Source organism: Tribolium castaneum, chromosome 4 (assembly GCF_031307605.1).
Source record: "Tribolium castaneum strain GA2 chromosome 4, icTriCast1.1, whole genome shotgun sequence".
Classification (NCBI taxonomy): domain Eukaryota; kingdom Metazoa; phylum Arthropoda; class Insecta; order Coleoptera; family Tenebrionidae; genus Tribolium; species Tribolium castaneum.
The window spans coordinates 4639325-4653455 of NC_087397.1; the positions used below are offsets into that span (position 1 = coordinate 4639325).

Here is a 14131-nt window from a genome sequence, read left to right on the forward strand (position 1 = left end):
TTATAAGCAGATTGTTCTTAATCATAAACAGAAAACATTACATGTGTGTTGCAAATAAATTAGTGAGTGTGTAGTAAATGAGTTACTGTTGGGAAATTGTGGTTTAATTGTAGTAATAATTAATTCATTAGCAGAAATTCTCTTCTGACGTCACTTCACGTGGAGTGTATAAACTTCACACTGGTGATGGCCGAACGCTTGTAAATTCCCAACATTCAAAACAAAATGATCGCAGGAAAAGTTTTCAGTGTTCGTTTATTGTTTGTAAGTGTTTTGTGGTTATTACAAACAACAAGTGAGTAATTGCATCAAATAGGCATTTAACAATTAAAACAACTCTTTTACGAAATTTTAAACTGCAATTTATTTAATTAAATACAAAATAAAATTAATGATATACTTTTAAAAATACAAAAATTCTTAACAAGTTCGCCTTCGCTTTTTTATTTTTTTGGCGCGCTTACTTGCTTTATTAAAAACATTTTATTTTGTTTGTTGTAAACATTTCTGCGGTTGCAAACCACAAAGTTCTCATCGTATTTTGATGGTAATTTTAGTCCGTTTTTTGTTTATACAGTAATTATTGCTAGATTTACGACAATCCTCTTAATAAAATAAAATATAAAAAATTACTTTATTATTTTATTTCTGGAGACAAAATTTTTGTTTTGATTCCAGTTATTGTTTACTGGTTCACTTAAGTTTTGCAACTGTTTTCTGATTACCAATCAGTAAATACGCATACTCTAGTTAACATTTTTTCTAGAACTTAAACGGTAGTCAGCTTATCACTGTCAATACCAATTTTTCTTAAACATCTAAAGGAAAACTTTTATGATAAGTAGCTATGCTTGAACTTAGTGACATTTGGGACTACATACACTCATATTTCAAAGTCAAGAAATTATTGATCTAAAAACACAATACATCGTAATTCCATTTTACTGATACAGTTAGGCTTCAAAGAAGTTGTTTACAATATTTGTTGTTAATTAAAAACAATATCAAGTCTCAAAAAGCTACATTAGTAGGCAAATTCCACACGAAATGCTTGAGTATTTTTGCAATTTGCTCAACCGCGACGACAACAAAGAAGATTTAATGTAAATTAAAGTGGTAATTAAATCCAAATTGACATGATAACCATTTAAGTTATTTGATTTTAATAAGTTTTTTGAGCAATTCCAGAAATATTTTAAGAATCTTCGTTTTATAAAACAGCATAATTAGCAATTAACGTTTCTCATGTTATTTCATATGTAAATTTATTAAAATCGAAGTGTTATATCACGAAACCGGATCAGAGATTTTGGCTTATAAATAAATTTATAATGATATGAAAAAAATTTATTCGGTATCAAGATCATCGAACAGTATTATTTTAACCGGTTCTTCGAAAAACACAATCACGCAAGTTTCGAAACGTTGATCCTTCTGATGGTAATTTCCTGTTTCATCATGACTAACGCACACTGGTCTGAGTTGGCATGATGGAAATTTTTTCAAACTTTTCCCAGATTACGTTTCAACCACCAAAATAGAATGTATTCCTCTGAAACTTTGCCCAATGGCCATGAATCTGATCAAAACCAAGCCTTACGCCCCGGAAACGATCGAATTCCTCCGGTACTCTCACTGCGGGTTTGATGGTCACGATGCCAAAGTCTGGTGCACGGTGTTTTTATATTGCAAAACGCCCGATTCCCGGAATGGTACAGAAACAAAAACTTTTGGCCAATTAACAACAAAGTTTCAGGAATTTGTAAAAACATCAAAGAGTGCGATTCTTTCATGAAGTATGTGGAGAACGTGGACACACAAGACCCAGTCGTGCGAAAATACCTCAAGGAGTACCAGTGTAGCACCAACCAGGACCCAGTGGTTAAAATCTGCTGTCCTGATGAGGGAAAATACAGCGACATTTTCACCAGTAATGACGTGCACGAACGGTTCTCAAACTTCTTCCCAGACCCTGGCCTAGGCGAATGTGGGAAGCAAAACTCTGACAATAAAATTGTCGGAGGCACTGAAACCTACCTAGATGAGTTTCCTTGGCTGGCGTTACTTAAGTACGTTAACGGAAATAAAATTCGTTATTCGTGTGCGGGAAGCTTGATTAACGAACAGTATGTTTTAACAGCAGCACACTGTGTTGACCCGCAAATCATAAAGCAGAAAGAGCTTGGAAAACTGTAAGTTCGGGTTCTCGATTTAGCAAACACTTGAATATTGTTTCAGCCAGAATGTGATTTTGGGCGAATACGACACAAGAAACGAAACTGACTGCATCTACCAAAAATTCGGCACTGACTGTGCCGATCCTCCCCAGGTTTTCTCAGCTGTCGATTACATTATTCATCCCAATTACGACTCGTCGTCAATGATAAACGACATTGCCATCATCCGTTTGAACCGCAAGGCTAAATACTCAGGTGTGTAATTTACACACAAAAAATCGTAATTTAACCATTTTGTTAGATTATGTCCAACCAATTTGTCTACCACCCAAAAATTTGAAACTGCAAGGCAACGAATCTTTTACGATAAGTGGCTGGGGTCGTACGGAATCAGGTTTGTGTTTTAATTTATTAAAAGAAAAATAATTCGTTTAATTTTTAGAAGAAAGAAGTCCTGTTAAAAGAAAAGCAACAGTGCGTTACGCCGATAAAAAACGCTGTGATGCCAATAACGGACGAAGGGGAATTAGCGACCGTCAGATTTGTGTGGGTCAAGGGGATGGGGTTGATAGCTGTTACGGCGATTCAGGGGGTCCTTTAATGTTAGAAACACAAACTAAAAACAATTCTTATGCCACTTTCGTCGTCGGTTTGGTCTCGTATGGCTACGGGCGGTTATGTGGCAACTTTCCGGGTGTTTACACCTATTTGCCCGCCTATCTAGATTGGATAGAGCAGCAGATGAGATGAAGTTTGCCAAAACTAAGACTGAAGTCCCGCAAAAGTAACAAACGCCAAAAGAAAATTAAAGTTACTGACTGAAATTATTACCTCGATGTGTATTATTTAACTTAATACTTCCTCATTTTTGTTAGAACTTAAGATTAAGATTATGATTTTTTTGAGGTGTATTTAAAAACAAAATTGTAAATAAATTGTGTCTATGCTATACCAGAGTTTCTTGATTTTTTTTCCCAAGATGCACAAAACCGTGAAAATTTGAGGTGCTACTCATACGAAAAAATAAACACAGCTTTGATATAATTCGTCTTAAAATAGATAAAAGTACATTATTACTGAGAATAATTTGATTATTGTCAACTGGGCAAATAAACGTGTGTTAATAAATGTATTAGAGGCCCATTTCACTCATCAGATGCTCGACTTGGCCTTGATCGACTCCACAAAATCCGAGATAGCGATCCCATTTTGCTTGTTAAAATTATTCTCACTTGTGGCGCGTATCTTGTCAAAAATTGCGAACTTCTTTTCGTCACGCGGTCTCAAATTCCCATTCTTCTTCATTGAAAAATAGACATGTTCCAAAATACCGTGACTTCGAATAAGATACTCCCGCTGAGCCAGCTTTTGGAGGCGATCTCTTTCCTCCGATTCGACGATCATTTGTGGTTCTGAGGAACTCATTACCGACAAAACTGCGGTAGATTTGGACGTTGGTTTTTGACTCAGATTCGGGCTTTCTTGTTTTTTGGGCGGTGTGGGTTTAATTGGTGGAATCACCACTCGTTTTGCTGCTTCCAACCTCGCTTTCAGCTGCATTTCGTCTCGGAGAGCATTCTGAGCCGCTTCTCTGGCTCGACTAGCTGCAGTTTCGGAATATAAGGAGCCTTGGCCTTGATCGAAAAATTTGTTGTAGTGTACTTTGGTTGCCTGGCTTGGGTAAACTAGGCGAAAGCCTCCGCGACTGTTCATTTCGTGGCGGTAATAATCGTCAAAGCTGACAACAACTGGAGGCTGGTGGTCTTTACCGTGTAGTAATCTTTCCCTTATACGTTTTCGGTCTTCTCTCATGACTTTTCTTTTGTCACACTTGTCTAAGTTCATCATTGCGAACATGTCCGAAAGGAGAGATTCTTTAATCTCCCAGTCTAGAGCAGTGTCTGTGTGGAAACTAGGAGAGTGGTTCACTTCTAGAATCTGGGGGTTTAGTCTTTTATCCAGGATTATATCGACTCCTAGTAGCTCGCAACAAGCCGGGATCACGTCATGGTTTGGGAAACAAGCAGCGTAGCTGTGCTTGAGAACAGGAGCTGCGCTAATCACAGTTTTAATGATAACATCGTCGATTCTTTTCCAAATACCCTCAACATCGTGGCCCAACTTTCGCAAATAGTTGTTAAACCACGACAATTTTCTTTTGCTACCTTCCTCAGTGTCTTGGTTGTACGTGCGGCTGTACTTATTGACCGCATAGTTTGTCAAATGCATGAAGACATTGGTGATGTTAACTGCGTTAGGTTCCTTGTACCTTGTGGTAGCAAATCTGACCAAACCCTCTTCGTAAATATAAATTCGTAAAGGGTCACACGATGTGATTAAGGTGTATATTCTCAAGTCGAACTTGTAACCATCTATAAGATACGGTTTGTTGATGTAGACTTGACAAACGCCCCTATCACAGGGCCTAATGTCTTTCAAACTTTTCGTTACGAAAATTCCGCGTCCTTGGCTCCCGGCGTCCGGTTTTAGTATAAAAGTCCGGTTCCGACGCAGTCTACTATAAGTGAGGGCTTCGCCCAAATCGGCAGGCAGACACCAAGTCCTTGGGAAAAAATTATACTCCTTTGGAAAAAGTCTGAGCATTCTGTTCAGATTCCGTGCCAGGAGATCCTTGCGGCAAATTTCCAGCATTCCAGGAAAGTGGTTGATTTTCTGGTAGCGCTTCATTTCCTTGCACCGCTCGACCGTGATGGAGAGGTCGGTCCAGTACAAGTTCCAGTTTTCGCTTTCGCTCACCTCTTTGTACGCAAATTTGGCAGCAATTTTCCGAATGACTTCATAGCGGCAATTTGTCAGACACACTGAAATGATGTTTTTCCGTTTTTTCGTGACTTTCCCCTGGATGAGGGGCTTTGGTATCGGTTTTTCGAGTTTAACGGGTTCATTCGGACTCTCTGAGGAACTGTCTGAGGCGTCGCTGCTTTTGGAATCTTCAGCCATAGGAGGATGACGAAATTAAATCGGGTCACGAATTTTGATTAAACTGTCAACGTCATTTATTTCGGGCGGGGATTTGGTTGCGAAAATGAGCTGAATGACTTTGTGAATGAATTTGAGGCGATGACCCTTAATGGAGTCGATGAGCGGACCGATAACAATGTCAAGGAGAACGGGAACAGACTACTTTCTTCAACGGTTGCTTTAGTTATGATTGCTCCTTGACAATGTTGACACCTAGTGCAGTGTTTGTGTGTTTGGCGGCTGCTGTTTTACTGCAAACAGGCACAGGTACGGCCAAATTTGGAAAATTGATCAATCTTTGACTTTCTTTATTGGTAGCGCTGCCAGAAGAGTGTTTGACGCCGAATTCGGAACTCGGCTGGTGCATAGATTTGCAGGAATGTCCCACTGTGTTTACACTTTCAAATAATTTCAATGCTCCGATTACTATCGAAACGCTAACGTTTTTGATGCGGTCTCAGTGCGGGTTTAATGGTACCAACCCCAAAGTGTGTTGTCCCAGAGAAGAGATCGATAATTAGTGTTTGAGTGTCGATTTTATTAAGCATTAATCTTGTTACTAGCTATTAAATATTGTAAGTGTTTGTACAGGCCGTAAGAAATAAAATTGCGACAGTTTATTTCAGTTTGTAAATTATCCCCTAAGTTGGTTCGGTGGTAATATTTGAGGAATTGTCAAGACTACTTATTTATGGTGTTCTGATATTTTATGCGGATGTAAAACGTACATAAACCGCCACTATAAAGGCCGTAGAGCTTTCAGTGCGCATATTAAATGCAGTAATGGCCCGAAATTTTTACAACCTATAAAGAAGGGCTGAGGCGTTGATACAAAGCGACAACGTGACAAAAATTCGCCTCGTAAAACCGCTAAATTTCAAATATTCTTGAATACAAATGGACAAAATTATAAGAGTAACCGGTTCATTGCCGAACCGAACCGACGTTTGCGCCCTTTAATCGCCCCTGATTACAGAGTTTAGGGAACGACAGAAGGGCTATTTATGCGCTGGTCAAGCCATATTTTAAAAAGCACATATATCACGGCACATGCTTCCTGCAGCGGCCGATGGCCAGGATTAACTCTCCATTATTCACGCGTTTCGGGATGAGTGATCTTTTTATGAATTAAAAGCCTTTCTCGAGTGAGAAATTGCGATAACAAAAATAAGGATTGACTCGAGCACAGCGCATTAATGCCGGACATGAACCATTTTTGAAAGGGTGACAAATAATTAAAAATTTATGTATGAGACAAAGTGGACTCCGTCTCGACCAAGGGACAAAGCAAATTACGTCAAAGGTTGCTATAGCGTCGCATAGGTAATGGACAAAATAAGAGCAATGTCCCTCTCGGACGCCGTCCAGCCTCTCGCTCTTCATTTCCCTATTTTTAAAGTTGATCCAACATCACAGGTAAAAGGGGGAAGAATGAATGCGGTGGAATCAGGTTACAGGACCCCAAGGGTCCACACACCTCAAACCAGGAGACGGGTTTGATAAATGTGTCCCTATTTAAAATAAAACACCACATATCTCCAAATTAGAACGATTTCATTCCGGGTTTCTGCGCCCCTCCAAAGATCGATTTTAACTTATATGGCTTTATTAAAATGCCCATGTATGGCCACCCTCTCAGGCACAAAGCAATCTAAATTTGAAGCCAGTGGCCAAGTTTCGCTTTTGTTACACGTGACTGTTAATTAAGATCCCTTATTAACATTCGTTTCAAATATTTATTTGTTCAGATGGGCGTTAAAATTGCCGATATTAGCCCCTAGCGGCGATATTTTACACACGGATGGTCTCTCGCATAAATTGCTATTGATTCTCCGCAGCTAGAAGATGAGCAAAAAGTCATCAGCGTTATTAACATGTCATATATCAAGCTGACGTACGTCTCTATTACGGAAAGGACTTACCTTAACAGAGCTTGGTTCATTGCTCATTCTTCTGCAAAAAAACAAATTGTAAATTAACATTTCTAGCAAAAAAAAACATAATTAATTGCAAAATATTTCAGCAATTTCGCTCCGTGATGTAGCAAAGGGTTGAATTTATGGAACGTGGTTACGGTTTCTGCAGCAAAATTCCGCACTTATTTATCTCACAAATTGAGAATACATTTTTCGGACGTTATACCTGAACGAGCTACTCTAAAATAAAAATGATGAGGTACTTACATCAAGCTAAAAATAATGTACTGAGCACTCAATCAATCACTCGATTCTTGTAAGTGGTTAATTTATTTAACGTGTTTACTTTATTAAAAAAAACAATAGTTTTTTCTTGAAAAAGGCAGATTTATAAGTAGTTTCGGAACGTTTAAACCTTCAAACGCTCCATAAAAGCACTGCAGGAGCTAGGCCTACATAATAAAATCTCCATGCTCGTAAAATGGCAAAGCCTTAAAATATTCATATGCGTTAAAGATGTTTCGTTGCAAAATGGGATGTAAACAGAACAGAGAACGAAATAAATCACAGCTTTAGTTTCTTCTACTTGAATTATTTGCCACACAAACGGCCATCTGAATAAAATACTGCTTTGAAATATGCGAAAAGTATTTAAGTAATCGAATATTAATTTAATGGCAGCTATGCGCTGGATATTTTCCCGAATTAACTCTTTGTGTTTGCAAGTGTATCTAGCCAGCTCCAGAGAATATCCCTCTTGAACAATGCTCGTATTGTTACGCGTGTAATACAGCAATCCAACATACATCTGAGGGGCTTTAAGGAGTTGTTGGGTTTTGTTCTACTTGCCCTATTTTTCCCTGTGCACAAGGGAGAACCGGACTTTCTTCAGGTGTGCTCCGCTAGGTCGTGTGTAATTGCCCGTACAAAATGGGTTATTCCAATGCTAATGGTATTGTTTGATGGCCGATTAACGGAACAGTTAGCGGTGCGTGAATCTGCGATTGTCATTTATATGAGGAGATGAATGAAAAATTTGCATATGACGGGGTGGCCCAGCTAATACAGTTAACATTGGCGATCAATTAAAAAATCCTTGTAAGAATCGGGTTTCGTCGATTGGATTGGATTAAATAAATACAAGTCGATTTTTTGCGCGCATAATTCCCCCCGAATGCACGAAAGCAATTCCGGACAAAAAAGCCATTGCAGGAAAGCAATTTCATCCCAATTTAATTTCAAGCGAACAAGTAGTGCGGCCATTAGCATTGTCCCACGAGGAGTTTCTCCACTGCACAGTCGCTGTCTTAACCGCACATTTATCCGTGCTAATATCAACATGCAATTACGAACAGCTCTTTATAGCGGTAAAAATAACCGCAGCAATCACGGGAAGGTCCCACGAAAACAATATAAGAGCGAGTTTTCATTAGAATTAATGAATATTGTGTGCTGAAAATCGTATATCTTACTTATGAACTCGGATTAGACGATTTGATTAATGGAAATAATAAACTACGAGACGTAATTGAGCAATGGATTTTGCTAAGCAAGGAACTAACATCCGTGACAGTTAAATTAAAAGTTACTAAGTCGCTAACCCGCGTGTCGGTTTCAGTTAAAATAAAATAAATTTCATCTGGATACTGCCGCGAATCCGCTGCTCTTTTTTCCAGAAAAGTTCAAGTTTTGCATTTCGTTAGTAATAAATGAAGTCTCTGCATAAAGAAAGATTGTATAAACTTTCTAGTCTGCCTGTTAATTCAAGGATTCTAATTTAACGACCGAACTACTTAAAAATTTATTTCAGTAAAGCCACATATTGAACGCCAAAAATAAAAAAACAATACAGTTAGGGGGCGAAATTTATTTGTCTGCTGGATTTTAATTAATGCAAAATTAGGTGTGATCTTCGGTTGAGCGTCGCCTCCGTTGTTATTGTTTCCACACCCTGCGATTCAATCAAGCCGGCGACGGGGAGAAGCTCATACAAGAAATTACGGCACTACCCCCGAAAATTATGGTTCCGTTCCACTTGAGCCAGCGCGCCGGCATCCGAATCCTCGTCTTCTCGACTTTTATGGGTATTTGCCGTCTAAATATGCTAACTAGCAGGAAGTGGAGGGTGGTGTGGATATCCATAACACGGATTTGCTTCGCTGAAAAGTAAACAACCAGGGCATAAAACCAATAATGAATGAGAGAACATTTAACGAGCAAGTCGAGGAAGCCATCCGAGTGTGCAAATTTTGATGAAATACTCCAACGAGCGAGTTTCAAGTCCTTAAGTATGCACGCTACATTTGCCTAAGAAGAGCCAAGGTGGACTCGCATGGTTGCCTTCGGCTCCATGCATGCTTACCCCTCTTGTTGCCGCCACCGAGAGCCCAATTGCAGAACGCCAGGTTATTATCGATCAAGTGCTCGGGAAAGAACATGAACAAAATCTAACTTTCTGCCCGAATTTGAATCCGTTGTCGAGTGGAGAAGTAACTCGAGGCTTATCGAACTTAATCCGTCTAACGAATTTTCAATTTCGTTAAACGCAAAGTTTGCCGCGGAATACTATACCGGAGGATTAGTTAAATTAATTTTATTTTCTTGCGTAAATGGGGATGTGTTGTTATGGTTACCGGGTTTGCTCCTCCGGACAAACTTTCGGACAATAGGATTCTCAAGACCGTACCAGATAAGATGAGACAATCGGTAATTGACCAACTTCGCTACGGCCTGATCAAACCCGACGTCTCTCCCGAACTCACTCTACTATCTGACAACTTACAAAAAATATTAAAATCTGTAACTTTAATAAAAAGGAAACATTGAACCTAATTAGTGCCGACAATTTTAACGTGCACATATGAAACTTTATGAATTATGTGAAAGGGAAAAGAGGAGCGCTTGCGAAGGGATGAATTTTAATCAGGACTGACGGCTTAGGCGCCGAGCTTAACGCATTTTGCCGCCAAACTACCCGCAATAAGTGATAATCTGTTTTTAATGAGCGACAAGATCATTTTACCCATGTTAATGTACGAGTGCTGTTTAAAATAGAAGCCACCAATTTGTCTCAGTCTCAAGGTGAAGACCTGCACGAGAAGTTTTAATTTCTCTCCACTGGAAAGTTTTCCGACAACTTTCGAAACAACGTTCCGCAGATGTAATTAAATATTTAAATTACTAGATTTAATGGAATTCAAACCTGATTTAGCTGTTTGTTAAGTGATTGCTAATGACTGTATCGTTACAGTCATCAGGGAAATAAAATTACTGAAAGTAATTAGGGTGCTGCAAAAAGAAATGCACATTTTTACTTCAGTGAGAATAAAACACCAGTTTATTGTTATATCTCTACTTTGTATTCACGGAACCTAAAAGTAATAAACATAACTAAATCATTTCATTTTTGCTAAAACTTTACCTGACACACAGTATCCAAAATTAGTGAAGCAGTGTAACTAACAACCGGTAGTTTGTAGTTTCAATTTTGGTGGATGCGCCGGGCAAATTTCTTTCCTTATTTATTTTTTCCTCGATTTAGTTTAACTTTTTGAAAACAATATTACTACACGTATTATGTTAAATTTAAGCTTTTAAATACAAAAAATACGATAATAAAAAATATTATAAATACGTGAAAAAAATTAAAATCTGGTGCTTGACTTGATTAATCGTCGCATATCCTTCTCGCTTGTAATAAGGAAATTAATTTTAGTGGCACTTATCTACCGTCAGACAATTTTCGCTTTAATTACGTTAGATTTTTAAATTGAGCGTGCGATTTTTTGCAAAAATTAATTAGTTTGCTGTTAAAATTTTCAGGAGTTGATTAACCGAAATTCGAGTAAACATGGTAAAAAGCTTAGGAAGTTTGTTTTTATTTTAAAGCAGCGTAGCTGAGCGCGCTTTAGTGAAAAAGCGCGATAAATCCGTCTGGTGAGTGTTTCGTCGAAATCGCGCGAGTCTTGTTGGGCCGATGATAGTGTGAGATTTTTTATTGTTGCGATAATTTGCAATTTAAATGTACCTGTTATAAAGTTTCACGCTTAAAGCTGGTACATTCTCGGTCGAGTTTTTTCGGGCCCCGAAACCGTATTAAAGTTTTTTTGCTGGCAGCAGTTTAAAAGTTGATCCATTCCCCGAATGCAGTGCAGTCTGCGGTTTAGGGCAGAAACTCCCATTCATTACTTATTGATGAGAATCGAAATTCTGTACTCTTTCGCTTCTTTTCGTTGAGCGCGGGTCAACAGCAAACAAACTGTCGGACATAAAACTTAGCCGTGCAGACTCCGGGTGGCGGATATCCAGAGATTTTTATTGAAATCACCTCGTCTGCCGCAGCCCGGGAAATTTATTTTTAAACGCAACACCCCCGAGGAGGTTTGAAATATTTGTGCAGCTGTATATCAAGTATTGGCAATTAGCGTGGTTGCTTATAGTCGTCGTAGCAAACGCGAAATTTATTATTACTTTCGACCATTGTTGCCAATGTCAATGCTCGAAGTTTGAAAGCGAGCACACCTAAAAAGAGAAGTTCGTCTGTAAACAAGCGGCAGCTCGCGATTCTAACGACCAATTACATGACAGTTTTCATTGTTGCACCGATGAATATGCCGTATCGAATTTCAGAAATTCTCTACCTTCAGGATGTCGGTGCGGTCTGCTAGTTACAATAACGAGCTCGCTTATTTATATCCACTAAACATAATACACCGACTCCTAATAAAGGATAATAGGACATAAGCCTACGAGGGACGTACACAAGAATCAAAATAAACCCAAAAACGTAATACGCTCCAGATCAAAAGCGTCAACGCGAAAGCCCACCTGATTGAATTCCATTCTTTACGCTGGAAAGTCCCTCGAGGTCGCGGAGATGACCCGCTCTGACTCGAATGTCGCCCCTAATTGTCCCCACGCTGACGAAACCTAAACTCGGACAGAGAATTGAAATTATCTCAATTCGGACCCTATTAGTCCAACAACAATGTGACGGCGATCCGATTAAGTTTGAGAGGTGGAAGCGGGACTTTTTGTATTCTAATTCCATTATTAATTAAGGGACAATACATCCGAGCTTTTGTTACAAAATTAAGCGATAGTTTAAACCCAAAAAACAAATCATCACCTATAAACTACAAAGTTACACACCTCAGCAGTTTATCGAGTTTGCTGCTGTTCGGTTATTTATTAAGACAAGTGAGTCGACTCGCCAATAAATTTGGTCCTTTTAGCGATGCACAATCAGTTTTTTGAAAATCCCACCGCGAGTGACCTGACTTTTTTCACCACTTTTTGCGTCTCTCTGGAGCCGGAAAGTGATTTATCTTCGCAGCGGAGTGGTAAATAGTTGAAAAAGTATGTCTCACGTCTACGCTATCTGGTTTCGATTATTGCAAACCGTTAAATCTGACGCTTGTAGACTTAAAATTTAGTTTTTGCCTTGATAAATGATGGTGAAAAGTGGTTGCGGTTTGTTACAGCGACTGTGAATTTAATGGATTCGACGATGCTCCCTAAGAAGTGTCAAAGGCACGTCCTACAATTAGTAAGCCTGTGGACGTCAGAGGCACTCGAGTTACACGCACTCATTTGCGCATTACGAGATTGTCGACGCTCTGCGGAAGACACACTTCCACGATCTTAATTGTCTGCAAATCCCAACTTAACAAGGAAGAAAGGGAAGTTGAAGAACTTTGCGCGTGCAATTATAAGGTGCCTTTAATACCCATTTAAACAGTTAGGCGTAATAACGCCGAAAATTATGCGAATGAAAATTATTCGTTCGATCGGACTGGGGCCAGTTAACTATCGCAAAAATGAAACACCGATAAAAGTACGACTTAGTCGCGAACAATGGCCAACTCCACCCGAGTTTGCTCAACTATCAGAACGAGAGAGCTTTCCGGTGAAAGTTTTGACACACGACGTCGTCAGTTTCATCGCCCCATCACGCTAAGATCTAACCGAACATCTTGATAAATTTTAGCAAAAATAAAAAATGAAGCCTCATTTAAATAAGAAAAGACATCTCCTTCAAAGCTCGGCGAAATTCAGCGTCTCATTTCGCATAAAATAGACATCCATTTAACACACTACTAACGCTATTCCCGTAAGCTTTCTTTCGCTCAGCTTTGACGTCTCGTCACGGCAAGTTCAATAGGTGTTTTATGCGCCGATTTTTGCGTCCTCTCTGATAATTTACAATAAAATAAGTTTCAATTCCGGAAGAGGCATCGGAGCGTAAGGGCCCGGAAACGCACCAGGCCGTACATAAGCAGGTCCGGAATCTAATGTAGTAGACAGCCATCGATCTGAATAGCTGAGACAATGACGTGCGGATTACCAGAACGTCGAGTTCTCTTCAACGACAGATTGTTGAATGCGAGGAATTCCTGAAAGGATTTCTACATATCTATTGTTTCGCTATTAATTTCGTCGAAGCAGGAAGCTGTAATTATTCCCCATACGCGTACTTGGAATTAAATCCCTTTGAGGGAAAAAGCGACCTCACCAGCCAAAATCCCGTCAATTACACAAAAATATGCTGATCGGAGCCAGCGTAACGTGACAAAGCCGCCCTTGCGGCCTTTCTTATACAAAACGGAGTGAATTTTATTGGGCTAATTCCAGTTACGTAAAAATGCACATAAAGGGCCCTGAATATCAAACAGAAACATATTAGGAGCACCCTCGTAACGTAACGAATCCCGCAAACAATCGGACGTAAAAAATATCACTAATCTTTCTATTGTTGCGTCGCCTAACCGGAGGGCAGATATAGATATGATATTCATACGCTGCATAATCTCCCGACAGGTTTGGGGAATTTACGCCGGTCCGTGAAAGAATTATAATGAACATAATGAGCATGTTGTCATCGAGGGGCGCAAGCAACGTTTTTGGGAACCGGTGGTGTGTATTCGCATTCAGCCGAAGCCATGCATCACTGATTATCAACGAAGGGATCGTGATCTACATTTTTACCACATTTCTGATCTCTATAAAATCAAAGATGCGTGAATACAAAGGGTAGAAAATGTTGTTTTATAAGCA

General features: G+C 39.3%; 2 protein-coding genes across 4 annotated transcripts; one reads left to right on the forward strand and one right to left on the reverse strand.

Annotated features, from left to right (window-relative positions):
- The first annotated feature begins 23 nt into the window (after positions 1-23).
- Positions 24-3126, forward strand: LOC107399226 (CLIP domain-containing serine protease B10). 3 transcript variants are annotated; one of them, XM_015985124.2, is made up of 7 exons: positions 27-62; positions 132-264; positions 1518-1712; positions 1757-2192; positions 2239-2432; positions 2479-2571; positions 2620-3126. In XM_015985124.2, the coding sequence occupies exons 1-7, from the start codon at positions 42-44 to the stop codon at positions 2925-2927; spliced, it is 1380 nt and encodes a 459-aa protein (XP_015840610.2). In that variant the 5' UTR covers positions 27-41; the 3' UTR covers positions 2928-3126. The 3 variants fall into 3 exon arrangements, with proteins under 3 accessions (XP_015840611.1, XP_015840610.2, XP_064212457.1); XM_064356387.1 differs by having other exon boundaries at positions 135-264; XM_015985125.2 differs by having other exon boundaries at positions 24-295.
- A 75-nt stretch (positions 3127-3201) lies between these two features.
- On the reverse strand, positions 3202-5422 carry LOC664244 (tubulin polyglutamylase ttll6). The gene has a single exon (XM_970255.5). The coding sequence runs from the start codon at positions 5136-5138 to the stop codon at positions 3330-3332; it is 1809 nt and encodes a 602-aa protein (XP_975348.1). The 5' UTR covers positions 5139-5422; the 3' UTR covers positions 3202-3329.
- Between the last annotated feature and the right edge of the window lie 8709 nt (positions 5423-14131).